Source organism: Pipistrellus hanaki (genome assembly GCF_964339955.1).
Source record: "Pipistrellus hanaki genome assembly, chromosome: 5".
NCBI classification, from domain to species: Eukaryota; Metazoa; Chordata; class Mammalia; order Chiroptera; family Vespertilionidae; genus Pipistrellus; species Pipistrellus hanaki.
The window spans coordinates 71,750,539-71,772,320 of record NC_140507.1 but is presented as its reverse complement, the minus strand read 5'-3'; the positions used below and the strand labels follow the sequence as shown (position 1 = coordinate 71,772,320).

The window sequence follows — 21,782 nt, the reverse complement described above, 5'->3', positions numbered from 1 at the left end:
GTCCATGTTTGTGGGGTGCAGGGGGTCCATGTTTGTGGGGTGCAGGGGGTCCATGTTTGTGGGGTGCAGGGGGTCTATGTTTGTGGGGTGGAGGGGGTCTATGTTTGTGGGGTGCAGGGGGTCTATGTTTGTGGGGTGGAGGGGGTCCATGTTTGTGGGGTGGAGGGGGTCCATGTTTGTGGGGTGGAGGGGGTCCATGTTTGTGGGGTGGGACGCGGTCTCCGTTCCCGCCGTGCGGTCCGGGGGAGGGTGGGCTCGGGGCTGGAGGGCGCGGGCGGGGGCGGCGGGCCGGGTGGGCGGGCCCGGGGGACGGCGGCGCCACCTTAAGGCGGCTCTGCCCGCGGCTCCCGGCCGAGCCCCGCCGGAGGGAGGCGGCTCCGTGCGCGGCCTGCCGCCCGCGCCTCCGACACCGGCCGCGGCTCCCGACCTTCCGCCGCCCGCCGCCCGCGCCCCGCCCGGCCCCGCCAGCCCGGCCGCCCGCTCGGGGGCGCGGGGACTCCGGGGTCCCTGCCCCGCGCCGCCGCGGCCCCGCTCCTTTCTCCAGGAAGCCCCCGCCCCGCGCCCGCTCCCCCACATTGTCACCCTCCGCGCAGGTGGCGCCCCGCAGCGGCGGCAGGATGTACCCCCAGGGAAGGCACCCGGTGAGCGGGGTCCCGGCGGGCGGCGGGGCGGGGGTCCCGGGCGCCCGGGAACTCATCCCCGGTGTGTCCCCCAGACCCCGCTTCAGTCCGGCCAGCCCTTCAAGTTCTCGATCCTGGAGATCTGCGACCGCATCAAAGAGGAATTCCAGTTCCTCCAGGCTCAGTACCACAGGTGAGGGGGGCGCCCCGCCCGGATGGGGGCTCCCCGCCGCTCACCTGGGAGCCGGGGCGAGGGGCGGGCCCGCGAGGCGGGGGGCGGGGCCAGGCCGGCCTGGGGTGCGGGGTGGCCCTCCAGGTGGGAGCGCCGGGGAGGTGGAGGGGGACACTGGGTGTTGGGGGCCTGGGAGGGGTGAGAGGGGCTGGGACGGGGTGGTATAAGGAAGTGGTGGGGGGAGATGAGTGAAACCCATCCCTTTGAAGCTGGCCCAGATGGGGTGTGCGTGGGGCTCCCCGGGGGGAGGCAGGGAGAGTGGGGCCCCCATGCCCTGTCTCCTCCCCAGCCTCAAGCTGGAATGTGAGAAGTTGGCCAGTGAGAAGACTGAGATGCAGCGGCATTATGTCATGGTGAGGGGGTTGGCATGCCAGGTGGGGGGCGTGGGGGACCAGGCTCGGGGGTGTGAATGCGGACGCACTGTGCCGTTCTGGGGTACATCCCTGCCCTCCTCGGCGTCTCCTTTCCCCTCTCTGCAAAGGGGGCTGGTGGGGACTGCAGGCTGTTCCTCCAGGGACCCTCACAGCCCTTCCGAACAGTAACACAGGGATGTCCCCTGTTCTCCTGGGCATCTCCGAGGGGTCAGCGTCTCTGGGCACCACCCCTGCCCCACCTCCCTGGAGAGAGTGGAGGGGGCCCTGCTTCCCTAGGGGGTCCCATGGGTCTGGATGGTCTGTGTCCTGCTGTGACCCCCCAGCCTGGGGGCTCCCGGAAGACCCAGAGCCGCCCAGACGGGGCTGGACCTCCATCGGCGCCGTGGACATTCCAACTGGCTTTTCCTTTGCAGTACTACGAGATGTCCTACGGGCTCAACGTGGAAATGCACAAGCAGGTAACTGCTGGGGGTGACGGTGCTCAGCAGGGAGTGGGGGTCAGGACGCTGTGGGAGGGACAGCTCCAGGGCAGCCTGGGACAGGGGTCTGAACCTGAAATCTCTGGGCCCGGGGGCCAGGTGTTAGCCTCGGGATAGGACAACAATTCTGAACTTCCGGAGACGTTGTCCAGCCTCTGGAGACGCTGTCCGGCAGAGATGGGAGTGGTGAGCAGAGCCAGGCATCCCTGTCAGGGAGGGCTCGTAGCAGAGGTTGGCAGAAAGTCCGGGAGTCTGTGGAGGTGACTTCTGTGTTGGGAGGGGGCCAGATGGACAGCCTGGGAGGTCCCTTTCAGCCTGCAGAATCTGAGTTTGGAGATGGATCCTGAGGGTCTGAGAGAGAGAGAAAGAGAGAGAATGAATGAGTGTGTGTGTGTGTGTGTGTGTGTGTGTGAGAGAGAGAGAGAGAGAGACATTGATTTGTTGTTCCACATACTTATGCATTCATTGGTTGCTTCTTGTATGTGCCCTGACCGGGAATTGAACCAGTATCGAACCCACATATCCAACCAACTGAATTACTTGGTCTGGTCTTCTCTTGCCATTTCCAAGGGTCTGAGATTGACTAGTGCTCTGAGGTTCTGAGACTGTCCTACACTTCTGAGCGTGATCTCAGGGTTCCGAGTTAGAACCAAAGGTTCTGACACTGACTTCAGTTGTCCAAGATTAACCCCAAGACCCTGAGCCTGAACTCGGAGTTCTCCCATGGCTTCTCAGAGGACGGGGATTCTGCGGCTGATGGAATCTTAGGTTCTGTCCATCAGTGTTAGAGTTAGTGGGCGGAGCCCAGAGCTTCGGGGGAGGTGTGCTAGGAATGTAGGGTGCCGGGGGTGTCTGCCCGGCATGCTTCTTCAGGAATGGGCGGGCTCTGTGGTTCCGGGGTGGGGGGGAGGGGACGTGTCTTTCTGGAGCATGTGGTCCCAGAGGTGTATGAAACAGACCCCCTTAGGGGGTGGCAGGCACAGGGTAGGACTCAGGCCTCGGGAGCCCAGTCTGCCCTCCTGGTGGGAACACTCCCTCCCCTGACACGCACAGCACAGAGCACCCTGTCACCCGGGCAGAGGCGAAGCACAGGCTGGCTGCACTCACCCTTGGATATGCCACAGCCACCCCTTCCCCATCCACCAGGATTCCCCTCTGTTCAGCCTTCGTGAGGCACCCCCAGCCCAGACCTGGTCCCCGAGGAATCCTACAAGTAAGGCCACTCTGTCTTCTCTGCTCTGCACTTCCAACTCTCAGTGTGGGTTTCCCCCACACCGACCCATTCTCCAACCTCAACGCCAGCGGGATGCCTGCAGCTCAGCTCCCGTCTGACACTCTCCGCCCCGAGTTAGGTTAGCGCAGACCCACAGGGGCCGGGCTCAGTCCCTTCTTCAGGCACCAATTGCAGGTCTGGGCCACCGTTCCCGATTGGCTATAAACTGGGGGGAGGGGGTTTTCCACCGCTTCTTCCAGGGGTTCAGTCATTTGCTAAAATGGCTCACAGAACTCAGGAAGGCACTTACTTACTATCACATGTTTGTTGTAAAGGAGCAGCTGGATAGACAGATGCGTAGGATAAGGTATGGGGAAAGGGCTAGAAGCTTCCGGGCCCTCCCCAGGGCACCACCTTCCCAGCACCTCTGTGTGCTCACTCACCCAAAGGCTCTCTATAGCCTGTAGTTTAGAGTTTTTAAAAACTTCGGAGTTTTTCCTGGCCACCGTGGCTCAGCTGGCTGGAGCATCATCCAGTCCGCCAAGAGATGGGGGGTTCCATTCCCGGTCAGGGCGTGTATGGGAGGCAACCGGTGGATGTTTTTCTCTCTCTCTCTCTCTCTCTCTCTCTCTCTCTCTCTCTCTCTCTCTCTCTCTCTCTCTCTCTCTCTCTTTCAAATAAAAAATTTTTAAAGAATATCCTCAGGCGAGGAAGAAAAGAAACCTCAGAGCTTTTCATCTGCACGTGCTGCAGGGATCAGCCCAAGGAGCAGTTAGAGATCGAGGAGCTGGGTCCCCAAGCAGAACCCTGAGCTGGGCCCGAGGGAAGGGGTGCGGGGGGGGGGGGGTCCCACTCTGCCCAAGGCCGAGAAAGGGCAGTGGCTGCCTGCCCCTGGAGGAGGCTCCTCTGTCAGTGGGGGCTGAGGGCCAGCAGCCCTGAGAGGTGGCTCAGAGCCATGGAGGTCACAGGGAGGGGCCGCCGCCTGCCCTGAGGGGAGTGGGAAGAGGCAGGCCAGAGAACGGGTATGGCTGGCCCCTCCGGACCTCACTCCCACCATGTCCAGCGAGCGAGGTCCGGAGGGGCCAGCCAACCTTCACGCCACAGGAGGATCGATGGGATCCCTGGCCATTGGTGACTGGCTCAATCCCAGTCTTTCTCCCCGCCCTGGAGGTCAGGGATGGGGCGACAAGTTGTAACCCTTTAATAAACTCAGGTGCGGCTGAAAGGGGTTTATTTCAGGTAACCAAAGGTACCCCCTCCCTCAGAAATCCCAAGGGTTTTAGGAGCTCTGTGCCAGGACCGAGGCACAGAGAGCAAACACCTCCTGTTCTGTCCCATCACCACGCCCTGGCCTGATGTGGTGCCGGGATCTCCCCCTGGCTGCAGCCCCAGGCGGCAGAGGACACCCAGAGAGGGACGTGGGTTCAGCGGGGCTCAAACCGGGGACTCCCCGTGAGGCCCCCCTCCAAGCCCCTCCCAATTGCTTCCTGCCAGGCCGAGATTGTGAAGCGCCTCAGTGGCATCTGTGCCCAGATTATCCCATTCCTGACTCAGGAGGTGAGTGGGCCTGGGGCGCGGGAGGAAGCTGGGAGACCTGGGGCGGGGGGGGGGGTAAGGATGGATGCCGATGGATGCCACAGGCAGTGTTTCTGCAGAGTGGCTTAGGGGTCCGGGCACCGGCTGGGGCAGGCATGGGCTCTGGGGATGGAGGGCGGGCTGGCTGAGGGGGAGGAGTGGGGCTCACGCCCTGCACCAGGGTCTGAGCTCTGGCTGCGGGCTGTGGCCTGGGGTAGGCTGCTTGTCCTCTCTGTGCCTCCGTGGTCAAGTTGAGAAGAACATACAGAGTGTGGAGGATGATGCTGGGTGTTTAGGAGGCTCCCAGTAAAAGTTGGCCCTTACGTTACACTCAGTGACATGAGCCAGATACCGAAGGACAGATCCTATATGATTCCACTCATAGGAGGTCCCTAGGGCGTCAAACTCAGAGAGACAGAGAGGAAAACGATGGAAGTTGCACCGGCCACACATCAAGTGTCCAGTGGCTGCACGTGGCCAGTGGTTTCTGTATCCAGCAGCACAGACAGAGAACATTTAGTCATCGCATCGTAGAAAGTTCTGCAGCACTGCACGCTGAGCACAGCACAGCCCCCGGCCACACTGTGGATGAAGCTTAGCACATAACGTTGAGTGGAGGAAGTCAGACACCAAAGAGAGCACAGAGATTGGGACGTGCAGTAGTTCCACGTGGACAAACCCGGGCAGATCTGGGAAGGCAGGTGTAGGGGGGACCTCTATCCAGAAAATGAGAGTTCTGTGGGGAGGGGAGGGGAGGGGGGAGAGAGGCATGAGGACATGAGGGCCGGTGCGTGGGGCCCCCTGGGGCGGCCGGTGTGTGTTTCTGGCCTGGGTGGCGGGTGTATCGGTGCTGACGTACACAGTGGTTCTGTACTGAAGGTGACCAGGCCCCAGGGGACACTGGGCAATGTCTGGGGACATCTGTGGTTGCCCTGGAGGGGCTCCTGGCATCGAGTGGGCGGGGTGAGGGATGCTGCTCAGTCCTCCACAGAGAATGGTCCGGCCCCCATGTCAGCAGCATCGAGGGGAGACCCCACTTTATAAGCTCCAACTTATAATTATCAGTATTCATTGCATGTATATGCTTTGTGTCTTTCTCTATTTCATGATTAAAAAAAAATTTTTTTTAAGGAAGAGACAGATAGAGGAGAAATAGCAAATGCCACGATGAGGGTGGGAGAGGAGAGCGGGCCCCAGAGGGAATTGCCTGGGCAGATGGGGTTTCCAAGCAGTCGGGGGGTTCTGAGCACCCCTTTTCCATACCCCCCACCTCCCAGCACCAACAGCAGGTGCTACAGGCCATGGAGCGTGCCAAGCAGGTGACTGTGGGGGAGCTGAACAGCCTCATTGGGGTGAGTCACCCTGGCCCCTGCCCTGTCCTGGGGAGACCCTGCCCCAGGCCCCTGCACCAGCAGGTGCTAAAGTTGGGGGTGCCGTGTGGGCAGCTGGTCTTGGTGGGCCTTGTCCCCACGCTGCAGCCTCTTAGGCCAGGGTATGACTGGGTACCCGAACACCCCACCTGCCCCTGGCCCACCCTCCTCCTCTCTAGCAGCAGCAGCTCCAGCCGCTGTCCCACCACATCCCCCCTGTGCCCCTCACTCCTCGCCCATCGGGGCTGGTGGGTGGCAGTGCCACGGGGCTGCTGGCCCTGTCCGGAGCCCTGGCTGCCCAGGCTCAGCTGGCCGCGGCTGCGAAGGAGGACCGGGCAGGTGTGGAGGCTGAGGGCTCCAGAGGTAAGCGGATGGGGCAGGGTGGCACTGGCCGGGGGTGGCGGTGGTTGCGGGGAGGACTGGCAGACCACGCTGCCCAGAACTCACATAAGTGTGAGGCGGCTGCAGGGCCCCTCTGCTTCTAACTGTGTGTCCTTGGGCAAGTTACTGACCCTCTCTGGGCATCTGTCTGACTGGCATGTGGGAGGGAGAGCCCACCTGTGCAGTGGTGTTGGGGGAGAAGGATTCTGAGCCGGGAAGAGGAGTTTATTAACTGTAGAGGGCTGTGCCATGTCTGGTGCCACGGGAGATGCAGCCCTCCTTCTTTGTCCTTCTCTCCCCCCTTGGCCCCCAACCCACCAGTGGAGAGAGCTCCGAGCAGGGTAAGTTGAGGGGCATCGGGACCTGCCCTCTTATGTAACAGTTGCTTTGTATTCCTGGGTGGCTAACGCCGCTGGTTCTGAGCTGATAAGGGCCACATCCAGCTTTCAAACTGTGTTGCCTGGGAGATGCCCATAGGCTAGTTTTATTTATTTAAATTTTTGAGTCTTGAGCTATTTTTGCAACAGAATAAATGAATGCATGCCCACGAGAGCATTCTCTACGCCTTCCCATTCATTAATTTACCCATCCTCCATTCAGTGTTATTGTCTACAAGAGCACTACCCAATGGACATTCCATGTGAGCCCTGTGATGTTTTAAAAAGTTGATTTTGAAATAATTAAAGGTGCGCAGGAGGTTGCAAAGACAGGTGCAGGAAGGTCCCATGCACCCCTCGCCCAGCTTCCCCCGATGATAACATTCTACAAAACGGAAGTCCATATCAAATCTAGGAAACTGACACAGGCACAAGCCATGGAGCTTATTCACCTTTCACAGTGTCACATGCAAGTGTCCATTGTGTGTGCTCTGTGTGCGTGTGTGTGTGTGTGTGTGTGTGTGTGTAGTTCTTTGCTGCTCTAGCACATTGAGCCATGTACCAACATCACCGCATCTCCTACGCAATTGCAAATTTCCTAGTAGCTATGTTCGAAAAGTTAAACAGGTGAAATTAATTTCAATAATATATTTTATTTGATGCAATGTATCCAAAACGTTTCGACTTGTAATCTGCATAAACATTATAAATAAGGTATTTTACATCCTTTTTATTGAACTAGGCCTCCAAGATCCAAATGAATGTTGCGCTCAGAACTCACCTCAGCTTGCAGTAGTGCCCCCAGGGGGCCCTGGGCGATGCCTGGGGGTGTTTGGAAGGAGTTATTTCCCCGATGGGATGCTTGACGAGCAGACCCTAAGAACAGCAGCGGGGATGCTCATCTTGGCCGGGCCGGGGTGCAGGATGGGGCCCCGGACCCTGATCCTCTGCCCGCCTGGCTCCTGTCCGCAGAGCGCGTCCCCCTCGCCCCCGGAGAGTGTGGTGGAGGAAGAGCGACCGGGCGGCCTGGGCGGCAGCGGGAAGCAGCAGGCCGAGGACAAAGACCTGTCGGGACCTTATGTGAGTGGGGACAGAGGGAGATGGGTGGGCATGCATGGCCTTGACCTGCCCCAAGCCCCACCCCTTGGAGCCTTCCAGAGCCCAGCTCTGCCCAGGATTCTCACTCCATAACTCCCCGTTGCTCACGGAGCACTGGCCAATCAGAAGAGACCCTGTGGTGCCAGGCCTAATCCTTCAGTCGCTTAAGTCCCTGTCGCCTCTGAACCAGGCACTGTTTTCCCGCCTCCTGGCTTGTGCTCTGGCCGTTCCCTACCCCAGGCCCTCTGTCCCTCTGTCTCTCAGGCACCAAGCGCACCGTCCTCTTCTGCAGGAAGCTGTCCCTGACCCCCCCTCCCCCGGAGGGCTGGGCTGCCTCTCTCACTGTCAGAGCAATTGCTGCTCCTGCAGCTTCCCACTCTAGTGCCCCAGGGTCACGTTGAAAGTGAGGCGTGGGACAGTGGCCAGCTGGGGGGCATTTGCCCCGTCTAGAGGGGCAGCTGTGACCTGGTCCCGCCTGACTACTGAGCCCAGTGTCAGCCAGCCTTTCTCAGGGAAGCTTTTCATCTTTGTTTTAAAAGAAGCTTTTAATCTATATATTTTTTATATCCTCACCGGAGGATATTTTTCCATTGATTTTTAGAGAGAGTGGAAGAGAGAGGGAAAGACAGGGAGAAATATCGATGTGAGAGAGACATACCGATTGGTTGCCTCCTACACGAGTCCCAACCAGGGCCTGGGCCAGGGAGGAGCCTGCAACCGAGGTAAGTGCCCTTGACAGGAACAAGACCCTGGGCCCTTTGGTCTGCAGGACAGAGCTCTATCCACTGGGCAACACCAGCTAGGGCTTAATTTTGTGTTAAAGTAGAAAACTGGGGATAAGGAGGTCAAAGAAAACCCACCTGCTAGGCAGATGTGGCCTCCAAGCTGCAACCTTTGGTCTTCCCCTGGTTTCTAGCCAAACCAGAGGGCAGCCCCACATGTGTTGTGCAGGGGCCATGGGAGCCACAGAGGATGCAGAGCAGATGTGTCAACAGATTCTAAGAACTTCTCTCTGGGCCTCGCTCGGAAGGCTGCTTGGAAGGGGCAAGGCTGCCGGCCAGGAGGCCCAGGAGGGGGTGTGCTGGGGCCGTGGGGAGGGGGACGCAAATGGATGAGTGATAAGGCAGTATGGGTGACAGAGGAGGAAACTGAGTCAGGGAGGGCTGGGAGTCACTGGGTACGTAAATAAACGGCAACACAGCAAGTCTTGGGCATTCAGCACCATCTCCCTCATCCTTCTCTAGGAGGGCCCACTCCCCTCACCCCCTCACCGCAAACCCTCCCTTGCACTGAGCCAATGCATCGTCACCTCTGATCCAAGCCAATGGGCTGCGGCAGCCCCAGAATTCCTGGCCAACCCAGGCCTGCTGGGTGCAGGGCCCCCTTGCCGAGGAGGTGAAGGGGGCGGAGGCAGGGGCTGGCAGGGTGAGCTCTCTCTCCATGTCCCCCCAGGAGAGCGACGAGGACAAGAGCGATTATAACCTGGTGGTGGACGAGGTGAGTGGAGGTCCAGCCTCTGAGCCCAGGACCGAGGCCGGGAACTAGGTCTGACACAGAGCACGTGGTGGGTTTTGGACTCGGGGTATGGGGGGAGAAGTGGGGAGGGGGGAGGGCCAGAGGGAGTGGGATTACTGGTCCCCTCTCTGTGGGATGGCTGGGGCCAAGGAAGTAGGGGTTATTGGACACCTCAGGTGGACATCTCCTCCATAGCACAGTGGGGAAACTGAGGCCCAGGGCACCCTGGAGATGGACTGCAGAAGCGGCTTCAAGCACTGGCTCTCGGTGTGACTTTGGAGGAGTGTTCCCCCTTTCCTGGCTGCTTCTTCCCCCATCTGTCCGGTGGGGAGAAACACAGCCAGGCCTTTATAAGTCCTCGCTGTTTGTGCTTATAGAGTAGGCTCCAACATTAAACCCTTTTACAGATGAGTAAACTGAGGCACAGGGAGGTTTCAGAATCCTCCCAAGGTGGGTTTAAATATCGGGCTAGGGCTCAGGAGGGGTAAAGAGAGAGGTGCTCTTTCTCACCCACTCAACATCACCTCGAACTTAGGACCAGCCCTCTGAGCCGCCCAGCCCAACCTCCACCCCCTGTGGGAAGGCGCCCACCTGCGTGCCCGCCCGCCGGGACCTTGTGGAAAGCCCAGCCTCCTTGGCCTCCAGCCTCAGCTCACCGCTCCCCAGAGCCAAGGAGCTCGCTCTGGTAAGAAGTAAGGGGGGCCTTGAAACTCACTTTGTTCACCCTGAGGGCCTGGAAACAGACACTCCCATCTGACATGAGGAGATGGGAAATTGGCCAGACCGGCGTGTCCAGCATTCCCCTCCACCTTCCTAAAACCCCCTCTACCCGATTTAGGTGATTTTTTTTTTTTTCAAGGGGACTCATTCTGGTCCACCTAAATAAACAGTAAGAGGCAACTCTGTAAGGAAACTTGGTAAATACCTATTAAGAGGCAACTCACCATCTTATGGGGGAAGTCAGGTATCTCTTGCAATAAGCAGGAAATCCTCTGAAAATATGCAGGGAAACTGTAGAATGCACCCGACACAAGGCAGGCTTCAGCCCTGTGGGTGGGAACGCCTTTGAGAGGCAATGAAGACACATCAGTCCCAGCCTAAATGCTGTCCCCACCAGGAACCAGGATCCAGATCAGAACAGCGTTCTCCTTGCCTCTCCCAGGTTTAATGCCAGGTATAGGACCACCTGATTACACACACTCCTGAGGGCAGTTAAAAAATTTTTTATTTATTGACTGATTGAGAGAGAGAGAGAGAAAGAAACAGCAGTTCGTTGTTCCACTTATTTGTGCATTCACTGGTTAATTCGTGTATGTGCCCTGACCGGGGATCGAACCTGCCACCTTGGTGTATCAGGACAGGAAGCCGCTCTCACCAACTGAGCTACCCTACCGGGCACACCCCCGCCCCCCAAGGAATCCTTAATTCCGCTCCATCTGTCCCTCTCCCTCCCCAGGTCTCCCCGAGACCCTTGCCCTGAACTTACTTGGGAGATTGCTTCAGTTTCTAGGCTTACCCTCCCAGCAGGTTGCTATGGCAACCGTCAAGGTTAGGGCTCACTTTGCTTCTCCAGAGCCCGGGGAGGGGGAGGAGCAGCTGTGTTCTAATGGAGAGGCCCCGTCAGAGCACACGCTGTCCCCGTCCACTCCCTCCCGTGGGTGGGCGAGCGTGGCTGTCACAATACATGTCATTTTGTGATGGGAAGATGAGATGTAACGGACACAGGACAAAGATGTGAGTCAGGCTTTTAAAAGGCAGAGTTGGTAATGGCAGACGGGAGAGGCGGTGGCGTGCTCCCGGGTGGGGGTCCGGCTCCCCTCTCCTCCGTGTTCCTGCGGAGGGGACAGCTGTGAGGGCTCCCCTCCCCCTGGGGAGAAGGCGCAGTCCGCCAGCACCAGGGGCTGCTCCTTCATCCGGGGGGGTGCTGTGTGGCCTCCAGTGTCTCCAGCCCATCCCAGGGGTTCCCATTCCTTGTTCCCGACAGCCTCCAACTTTGTCCTCCCGCACCTGCCCCTTCCTCAGGGAGAGGCCTTGCTTGAGGGCCCACCTCACACCCTTCTGTCTACATCGTGTTCCTGACTGTGTGCCCACACTGCATACCTTATCCTATGCATGCACGGTTCTCACCATACATGTGCGTGTTGGTTCCCGTCGCCTTGCATGTGTGTGCATGTGCCCAGGTACCCACCTGGCATTCCAGTGTGTGCAGACACTCCCGTGCCCCCTGGGCCTCGGGGCCAGCTGTGGGGCCCCTCTCCCGGTGAGTACGCGTCTGAAATTGTCTGCAGCTGCAGACAGAGGTGCGCGGCCGTGTGTGGTCACTTCCCCTGAGCCCTGGCCTACCAGGTCTGCCTGCTCCTTCTTCTCGTCCGTATCTGACCAGATCCTTGGCCTGCAAGGTGCCAGGGGCCTGGCGGTGTTCTGTCCTGCCTTTTCTCCCCAGAATGACCTTCCTGCCGGCACCCCCGCCTCCAAGTCCTGCGACTCCTCCCCGCCCCAGGATGCGTCCACACCGGGGCCCAGCTCGGCCAGTCACCTCCGCCAGCTCGCTGCCAAGCCCGCGCCTGCCACGGACAGTATAGGTGAGCGCCCACTGGTGCCTGCCAGGACAGGTCTCCCCTCTGGGAGGGCGGGAGGGGGGCAGGAGATTGGATGCCAGCCCTAGCATTGCCTCCATCCGTTTCATGACTCTGAGGTGGATGCTGCCTCCCTCCGGGCCTTGTTTTCTCCTTGTCTTCGTTTGAAAGGTGGGCCAACGGAGGCCCGGACTTACTCAGGGGCTTCAGCCTGTGTGAGCTTTAGAGTCAGGAAGGCGAGGGTTTGAGGCCAGCCTGAGACACCTGCCAGCTGTGAGACCGTGGGGAGAACCCAAGCTCCGCGCCTCCCCTCCCCTGTTAGTGACGTGGGGGTGGCAGTGCTCTCCTCTAGGCGGTGCTGGTGTGGGGCTCCCACAAACAAAACAGCCCTGGAACTTGCCCTCAAGGAGCTCCCAGATGGTGGCAAGGAGACCCAGACCCCAAAACCCCCAGCCCTGGGAGATGACACCTGGGGCAGAAGGAGAACCCAAAGCTGGAGGCCAGGGTGGACTGGAGGGGCCCAGGGGTGTTCCTGAAATGTTGTTAAACATGACATCTAGGTTTTGAGGGATGAGCAGAAGTTCAGAAACCGAAGAAGGAAAGGGAAAGGCATGCCAGCCAGAGGGAACGGCCTTTGTAAATGCCCGGAGATACGACAGGGCACGGGGCGTGCTGGAGCAGAGCGTGGGGGCCCTGAATGGCAGTCACAGTGCTCCGCCCTGGCCCCAAGGGAGTGGGAGGCGGGGCCTGGGGCCTGTGTCTGAAGACCTGTCTTTGCCTCTCCTCACCAGCCCTGCGGAGCCCTCTGAGCCTGCCCAGCCCCTTCGCCGCGTCCTTCAGCCTGGGCTCCCACAGTGCCCTGAACGGAGACCTGTCTGTGCCCAGCTCCTACGTCAGCCTCCACCTGTCCCCCCAAGTCAGCGGCTCCGTGGTCTACGGACGCTCCCCCATGGTGAGTCCTCGGGGCGGGTGGTGTCCACAGGGACCCGGAGCTGGAGACTGGGAGGGGAAGCCAGTTACACAGCGGAAAACGAGGAGCTGGGGGAAGGAAGGGGGGCTGGCTTGACGAGTACATGTAGGAAGATAGTCTGGGGGTCTCAGTCGTTCCACAAGCTTAATTCAAACCGGCACACGTGACTGTGGAAAAGCAGCCATGAGTGTGCTGCCTTGAAGAGGAATGGAGAGCCCAGCCATGAAGGTGGAGTCCCATCATCCTCCTGGCAGATGCTGTCAGTGGTTAGCCTTGAATTTAAAAATAAATTATATATATATATATATATATATATATATATATATATATATATATATAACTCTTTGCACTCCGAACCATTCTGAACATTGGCTACCAGCTACTCGACGCTACTTTGCGGTGGAAACGTGCGTTGAAATAACTCAATTCCCCGTAATCACTAATAAACTGCAATGTCCCCTAAGAGGGGACATCCGAGTGATATGCTAGAATTCCGATGTCCCCTGAGAGGGGACAGCGGAGTGCAAAGGGATATATATATATATATATATATATATATATATATATATATATATTGATTTTAGAGCGGAATGGAGACGGAGAGATAGAAACATCGGTGAGAGAGAAACCATCAGGAAGTAGCAGCGCCCCCCCCCCCCCCCCCACACACACAGGGGATCAGGCCCACACCTGGGTGTGTGCCCCAGTCGGAAATTGAACCAGATGCCTCTGGGTTCCTGGCTCGATGCTCAACTGCTGGGCTCCACCAGCGGGGCTTAGCCTTGGCTTTTCAGGGCCAGTGACACTCTGGTAGATTGCAGAGGAAGGACTAGCCTGGGGAGTGCACTGGAAGGGATTTGCCATGAGGAGGGGTTGAAGAAATGAGACGTGAGACTCCTGAGCGGGAGTGGAGGGCGCAGACAGGGTCTGCATGGCTCCAGAAGGCAGTGCTGGGACAGGTGACTGCTAGAGTGAGCCCTCCCGAAGTGGATCGAGGTGCCTCCAGAGGCAATAAAATGCCTTTCACTGTAGATACCCAGGCCAGAGGGCACTAGCAAGAGATGCCATAGAAAAGGAGTCAGTGCCTGGCCGGTGTGGCTCAGTGGTTGGGTTTTGACCAATGAATCAGGAGATCAGGGTTCGATTCCTGGTCAGGGCAAATGCCTGGGTTGCGGGCTTGATTCTCTGTGTGGGGTGTTCAGGAGGCAGCCAATCAATGATTCTTTCTCATCATTGATGTTTCTATCTCTCTCCTTCTCCCTTCCTCTCTGAAATCAATAAAAATGTATTTAAGAAAAAAAAAAAAAAGGAGTCAGCAAATGTTTTCTGTAAGGGGCCAGATAGTAAATATGTTTGGCTTTGCAGACCAGACACAGCTACCCAACTCTGCCTTTGCATAGCTCAGAAGCCAGCACAGACAAAATATAAATGAATGAATGTGGCTGTATGCCAATAAAACTTTATTTACAAAAACAAGCAGGGGGGCTGTAGTTTGCCGAACTCCTGTTCTGAGCACTGAATGGATGATTCTTTAGGTTCCTTATAACTCTGGGGCTCTAGGATCCCCTGGACAGTGATCTCGGGGTTCCCTCGTGTGAAAGCCTCCGCTCTCCCATCTGTGGTGGGAGCGGAGAGGGATCTGTGCTATCTTGGGGGGGAGCTGATAAACACATTGGGGTCCTCCGATGAGCAGGGGCTATAGTGGGGAGGGTGTGGGAGAGGGCGCATGCCAGTCAGTCACCTCCCCCGTGACACCCACCCCCTTTGCTGCTTTGACAGATGGCGTTCGAGTCTCATCCCCATCTCCGGGGGTCCTCCATCTCTTCCTCCCTGCCCAGCATCTCGGGGGGAAAGCCGTGAGTACGGGGGGCTCCCTGCCCTCTCCGAGGGCGCTCCGTGCTGGGGCGGGTGGGTGTCTTGATGCCTTTGCAGAAAGTCTCTTCTGTGAGACAGGGGAGCTCCCACCTACCTCAGGTCTACTGCTCCCTGCTCCCTGCTCCCTGCTCCCTGCTTCCCTCTCTCTGGAGGGAGGGAGGCAGCCAGGAGAGTTTAGACTGTGGTTCTTAACAGGGGTACATTGTGCTGCCCTGTGTCAGGACATTGGGTGATCTCTGGTGATGCGTTTGGTTGTCACAGACAAATGCTCCCAGCCTGGTGGGCGGGGTTGGGGGGGGTGCTCAATACCCACAGCGCCCGGGCGGCCCCACAGAGAATGACCGGCCCCAGGTATCCACAGCCCCCTCTGCCATGGAACGTCTGTACCTGCTGCCGTCCAGTCTGATTGCCAGCAGCTTCCTGTGGCTTTTGAGCGCTGGGAATGGTGTCAGTGCATCCAAGGCACTGAAAACTTAAAATTGACTTAAATTTAACTTGCCCCATGTGGCTGGTGGCCACTACTGGACAGCACTCTCTGGAACTCAAGGCCTCTTCACAGACAAACATTTGCTAAGTGTTTGTGGACTGTGCACCAGCCCCCTCCCCCCACACACACACATACCACACACACACCTACCTTCTCACACCCGCTTTGATCCTGTGATCCCTTGCCCAAATGAGGCAGGGGTGGGGCCCCTGCAGGCAGAGGCACCGTGCTGCCTTCTGGGGAGAGGGTGTGGGGGCCTCCCCCATGGCCCCGGGGCGCGGGTCACACCCGTCTTCTGCCCAGGGCCTACTCCTTCCACGTGTCCGCGGACGGGCAGATGCAACCCGTGCCCTTCCCATCGGACGCGCTGGTGGGAGCCGGCATCCCCCGGCACGCGCGGCAGCTGCACACCCTGGCGCACGGCGAGGTGGTCTGCGCCGTCACCATCAGCGGCTCCACGCAGCACGTGTACACGGGAGGCAAGGGCTGCGTGAAGGTGTGGGACGTGGGCCAGCCGGGGGCCAAGACGCCCGTGGCCCAGCTGGACTGCCTGGTGAGGCGGGGCCTGCGGCCAACGGGGTTCCTATACCAAGGACGGGGGGGGGGGGGGGGGGGGGGGGGGGGGGGGCGCTTACAGGCCCAGCAGGGCAGGGACTATCAGCCAATGGGGTGGAGTTCATAGACAAATCAGGGGCGGGGCTTGCAGGGCTATAAGGTGGAGCTTTTAGGCCAACCAGGCGGGGCTTACCAGCCAAAGGGTAGAATTTAGGCCAATCAGGGGCGGGGCTTGAAGTTCAATGGGGCGGGGCTTAAGGACATCCTCATTCATAAATGCTATAAACTCTGTGGGGTTGGGGTTTACAGCCTAGTGGGTGTGGGTGGGGCTTACAAGCCAACCTGGGGCAGGACTTTCAAGCCAACCAGAGGCGGGTGCAGCTGCTTCTGCTGGGCTCTTGGAGGCAAGGGGGTGGGGGGTGGTGAAGAGAGAGCCCCATGCCCTTGCTTCTCTCTCCTCCAGAACCGGGACAATTACATTCGTTCCTGTAAGCTGCTGCCTGATGGCCGGAGCCTCATCGTGGGCGGCGAGGCCAGTACTTTGTCCATCTGGGACCTGGCAGCGCCCACCCCCCGCATCAAGGCCGAGCTGACCTCCTCAGCCCCCGCCTGCTACGCCCTGGCCGTCAGCCCCGACGCCAAGGTCTGCTTCTCCTGCTGCAGCGACGGCAACATCGTGGTGTGGGACCTGCAGAACCAGACCATGGTCAGGTGGGTGGAGGGGCCGTGGGACCTCGGGCGAGCCTCCTCTCCTGTGCTGAGGGGCAGCGGAGTGGCCTTGGAGGAGGCTGGGGCGGCACCAGCTCCGGGATGGACGCCCGGCCCTTCTCCCTGCAGGCAGTTCCAGGGCCACACGGACGGGGCCAGCTGTATTGACATTTCTGACTACGGCACTCGGCTCTGGACGGGGGGCCTGGACAACACCGTGCGCTGCTGGGACCTGCGGGAGGGCCGCCAGCTGCAGCAGCATGACTTTAGCTCCCAGGTGCCCGGGGGGCCAGCGGGGGCTGGGGTAGGGCAGAAGCTCAGGAATCCGGCTCTTTTCCTCTCCCCGGGGCACCCACTTCCAGATGCGGAGCAGAACCGAATGCCTGCTCCCTGTGTCCATCTTCCTTGTCCTTCAGATACAAGCCTTCCCCTTTGTTTTTTTCCCCCCTTAATATAGTTTTATTTATTTCAGAGAGTAAGGGGGATGGAGAGAGAAGTATTGATTGGGTGCCTCCTGCATGCCCCGCACTGGGGATGGAGCCAGCAATGCGGGCCTGTGCTGCTGACTGGGATTGAACCCCGGGACCCTTCAGTCCGCAGGCCCACGCTCCATCCACTGAGCCAGACCAGCAAGGGCGGGGCTCTCCCCTTTATTCTCCAAAGACAGACACAGGAGCCACAAGGAGCTGATGCATGTTACACTGCGGGGCTGCTCCTCCGATGTTTCCCCAGATGCTCTGGCCCAGCCGTTCCCCCACCCCTTTGTCTCTCCCTGTAGAGCCGGTTTCTCCACCCAGCCTTCCACCTTTGACCTTGTTGAGAGCTTCTGAGCACCCCCACCTCAGGGCTTACCATGCGGGACCTGAGGGAAAAGGCAGAGGTTGACATAGGAGCTGGGCCCAGGGAGGTGTCTGTTGAGGGAATCCAGGCTGAAAGAGGTGGTGAAGGAGCTGGACAGAATCAGGGGGCTTCTCAGGGCTGAGCAAAGAGTCAGTGAAAGACAGGCCTTCAGACACCCTGGCCCCGGACCCTGCGGACAGACAGGTGGGAGCACCTCGGCTGGTCATTTAAGGCTTCCATTCTCTGGTCTCAAGCACGCCCGCTGGCCCTCACTGACTGTCCCCTCTGACTGACACGCCTTCCCCGTCCTCTCTCCAGTGGGCGAACTCCTACTCACCCTTCAAACCCCACCAAATCCCCCCCCCCTCCCTGAAGCCCCCACCTTTCCTGTTCTACCTTCTCTTAGCTTGAATGTTTTCTTGGAAGGGAAGTCAGGGGTGCAGGTGGATAGCTGTCCATCCTCTCTCTCCCAAACGTAGACGAGTTACATACATATCAGGGATTCCATGGGGAGGGCCTCCTGTCCCACCCGTCTCTGTGCAACAACATTCGATATGGCCAGAAGAGGCCTGTGAAAACCTCCAGCCTTCTCTCTCTACATCTGTGGTCCTTTCCAAACCTGGCTTACTTGTAGCACTCTGCCCGTTTAGGATGGGGCAGGGCCTCAGTCCTCTCTGTGCCTCGTGTGGGGTAGGGCACAGAATGGTGAGGCCACCACGTCCTTTCAAATCCAAGTAGGAGGCGGCGTTGGCGGAAGGGAAGGTCCCAGGCGGGGAGCCGGGAGGCCTGTCCTTCGCAGACGCTGGACCTGCCTCGTGACTTTGAGCCAGGCTTGGCCTCGGCTTCCCTTCCGCCATCTGCTCCAGGGGAGCGACTGTCCTCGCCTGGCTCCACACCCCCTCCCCGCCCCGCCTCCCTCCCAGCGCTGCTGTGCGTTCAGAGCAGATAATGGATGTGAGGCCCCGGGGTTCCGTGTAATGCTGATTAATATTAATGATTTGACATGCAGTTGCCTGCTGCTGCTAGGCCCGGGGCCAGCTGCACTCCGTGCAGGGGCCTGTGGGAGAGCTCTGGGCTTTCCCCCTCCCCACCCCTTCCTCTGGGCCTCCCCCCTGCCCCAAGGGGTTCTGACCCTACCCCTTCCCTCTTCCCTCCCAGATTTTTTCCTTGGGCCACTGCCCCAACCAAGACTGGCTGGCCGTTGGCATGGAGAGCAGTAACGTTGAGATCTTGCACGTCCGCAAGCCGGAGAAATACCAGCTGCACCTTCATGAGAGCTGCGTGCTGTCCCTGAAGTTTGCCTCCTGCGGTGTGTCTGTCCGGGGCTGGGTGGGACTCCAGGGCAGTGGGATAGGGTTCCCACAACACAAAATAACACCCCCCACATCACACACACACACACACACACACAAACACACACACACACATCACACACATCACACACACACACACACAAACACACACACACACACACACATCACACACATCACACACACACATCACACACATCACACACACACACACAAACACACACACACACACACACACACACACACAGTTAAATTTGAATCTTAAACAACAAATAATTCGTTACAATAAGTATGTCCCAAATAATGCACAGGATATACTTATACTATTATAAAAAGCAGTTATACATCCCAAATAGTGTATGGCGTTTACTTATGCTAACAATTTTTTTAAGTATAAGTATGTCCTAAATACTGCATGGGACACACATATGAAAGAAAGAAAGAAAGAAAGAAAGGAAGGAAGGAAGGAAGGAAGGAAGGAAGGAAGGAAGGAAGGAAGGAAGGAAGAAAGAAAGAAAGAAAGAAAGAAAGAAAGAAAGAAAGAAAGAAAGAAAGAAGGAAAGACCATTGGGACACCTGCACTAAAGATAATTTGGGGTTCCTCACGATTCCGATGTGACTGGGCTCTGAGCACTCTCCCGGGGCACCCCTTCTTGAAGACCAGATGGAGCCCTGGGGCCTTGGCTTTACCCTCTGGGAAATGGAAGGCTCCAGCCTCCGTCCCCCCAGGGCAGGGGTCTTCAAACTACGGCCCGCGGGCCACATCGGCCGCAGAGGAGTCTGATCCGGCCCGCCAGGTTTTTTGGGCAGTGAGCGCAGCCGAGGTGTTACAGTAGGAATTAGTAGTTCATATAGTCCGGCCCTCCAGCTCTCTGCGGGACCGTGATCTGGCCCCCACTTTAAAAAGTTTGAGGACCCCTGCCCCAGGGGCTGGTGTCTCCTAAAGGGAGAGGCCAGGCGCCCGCGGCCAGGGCCCAGCCCAGGCTCCCTCAGCCCCCCCGCCCCCTCCAACCCCTGCTCTCCTCCCCAGGGCGGTGGTTCGTGAGCACCGGCAAGGACAACCTGCTCAACGCCTGGAGGACGCCATATGGGGCCAGCATTTTCCAGGTACGTGGGGGCAGCCCGGAGCCCAGCCCTGGCAGGGTGCCATGTGCCCAGGGCCCCAGGGCAGCTGCCCTGGCAGTGAGACAGAGAGCCGCTCCTGGGTCCTCCGTCTCACCTGCAGATGGGTCAGCAAACTAAAACGCAGTTCATACATCCCAAATATTGTATGGGGTTTACTTAGGCTAACAATTTTTTAAAGTATAAGTATGTCCTAAATATTGCATGGGACACACATATACAAAAGGAAGGAAGGAAGGAAGGAGGGAAGGAAGGAGGGAGGGAGGGAGGGAGGGGAGGGGGAAATGAGGGGGGAGGGAGGAAGGGAGGGGGAGGGAGGGAGGGGGGGAGGGAGGGAGGGGGGAGGAAGATAATTTGATACAGCCCCTTTTCCTTTTCATTGTGGTAAAATGTAAAAAATCGTGCCATCTTAACCATTTTTAGGTGCACAGCTCAGTGGCATTAAAGTATATTCACACTGTTGTGATCACCTCCAGAACCTTCTCATCTTCCCAAACTGACATTGTATTCCCAGTACTCACTAACTCCTTCTTCTGCTCCCCCCCCACTTCCCCCCCACCCCCGCCTCCCTCCCCCGCCTCCCTCCCGCCCCGCCATCTAGACCGGCTCTCTCTGGCTCTGGCTCCTTTAGGGACCTCCTGGGAGAGAAGTCACACAGCATTTAACCTTTGTCTCTGGCTTAGTTCACCGAGCAGCACGTCCTCAGGTTTATCTGCTTTGTAGCAGGTGTCTCGTGTCCTTCCTCTTTGGGGCTGAATAATATTCCATTGCACGAACGGACACTGCCCACTCGTCTGTTGATGGACACGTGGTTATGTCTGCCTTTTGTTGACGGTGAATCATGCTGCGGTGAACATTCATGTACATGTTTTGGTGCAGACACATTTTCATTTCTCCCGGGCATATCCCTAGGAGTGGAATTGCTGATAATTTAATCTTCGATGAAACTGCAAGATTTTCCAAATTTTCTATTCCTATCAGCAGCAGAGGAGTGTTCACAATGCTCCCGTCCTCAGCAAGGCTTGCTGTTGTGTGTTTTTGTTTGTTTTAAACCCTCACCTGAGGACATAGAGAGAGAGAGAGAGAGAGAGAGAGGGAGAGAGAGAGATGGATTGGGTTACCTTCCATACGCTCCCTGACTGAGGATCAAACCCGAACCCAAATATGTGCCCTGACCAGGAATTGACCCAGCTACCTTTCGCACTGGACAGCGTTCAACCAGCTGAACCGCTCTGGTTAAGGCTGCTGTGTCTTTTGTATTCTAGTCATCCTGGTGGGCGGGAAGAGGTTTTTACATTTTTAAAGGGTTGTAAAAAAAACAGTGAGGTTGATTTATTTAGTCTCTGGATTTAATGGCTAATGTCGTATTTGGACTTGGGGCCACGCCTGGAAATTTACTGCTGTGGCTGAACGGGGAGCTGGCTGCGCCCTGAGGAGCTCAGCCTGCCCTGAGCGTGGCCCTCTGCCTGCCGGGCGTCTGCCCCGCACTCTGAGCCTCCCAGGGAGGGGCAGGGCCCAGCCCCCCCTCCCTCGGTGCCAAATAGCGGAGGTCCTGCACCCTCACTTGTCCAGAAGGACCTTTCTCTGGGACGTGGGTCGCCTCCTTGTTCCTGGCTCCCACTCGGGGCTCTCCGATCCTGAGTCCTGTGCTGGCCCCACCGGACTCTGGGCTCTTGCTTGGAGGCTGGCCGTGGCCCCAGGCACCTCGCCTCTTCCCTTCGGACGTCCTGCAGGTGTGCAGGTCGTTGGGAGCTCGAGCAGCCTGTGGGTGCCAGCCACGCCTCACCCCTGCCTTCTCTCCTCCCTTCCCCAGTCCAAGGAGTCCTCCTCCGTGCTGAGCTGCGACATCTCTGGGAATAACAAGTACATTGTGACGGGCTCAGGGGACAAGAAGGCCACAGTGTATGAGGTGGTCTACTGAGGGCGCCCCCTCCCCGCACCCCTGGGGGCAGGCTGTGCAGAAGATCCCCAACACCCGCTCCCTAGCTGTACCTGTGGGCGCCAGATCTCATCTGCTCTCTGGCCAACCCCCTCCCGTCTTCCTCTGCTGGATGTGGGGCCAGATGGGCAGAGGGACTTGGGGGAAATAAATGTATTTGTCACAA

General features: G+C 58.3%; 1 protein-coding gene across 2 annotated transcripts; it reads left to right on the top strand.

The window, feature by feature from the left end:
* The first annotated feature begins 473 nt into the window (after window positions 1-473).
* On the top strand, window positions 474-21,782 carry TLE2 (TLE family member 2, transcriptional corepressor). 2 transcript variants are annotated; one of them, XM_084883492.1, is made up of 20 exons: window positions 474-641; window positions 716-813; window positions 1,142-1,205; window positions 1,640-1,684; window positions 4,413-4,475; window positions 5,771-5,845; window positions 6,046-6,226; window positions 6,566-6,585; window positions 7,594-7,701; window positions 9,172-9,216; window positions 9,770-9,919; window positions 11,678-11,816; window positions 12,602-12,762; window positions 14,560-14,636; window positions 15,446-15,695; window positions 16,161-16,408; window positions 16,535-16,682; window positions 18,404-18,554; window positions 19,586-19,662; window positions 21,491-21,782. In XM_084883492.1, exons 1-20 carry the CDS (start codon window positions 618-620, stop codon window positions 21,596-21,598), a joined length of 2,232 nt encoding a protein of 743 aa, XP_084739618.1. In that variant the 5' UTR covers window positions 474-617; the 3' UTR covers window positions 21,599-21,782. The 2 variants fall into 2 exon arrangements, with proteins under 2 accessions (XP_084739618.1, XP_084739617.1); XM_084883491.1 differs by having other exon boundaries at window positions 6,043-6,226.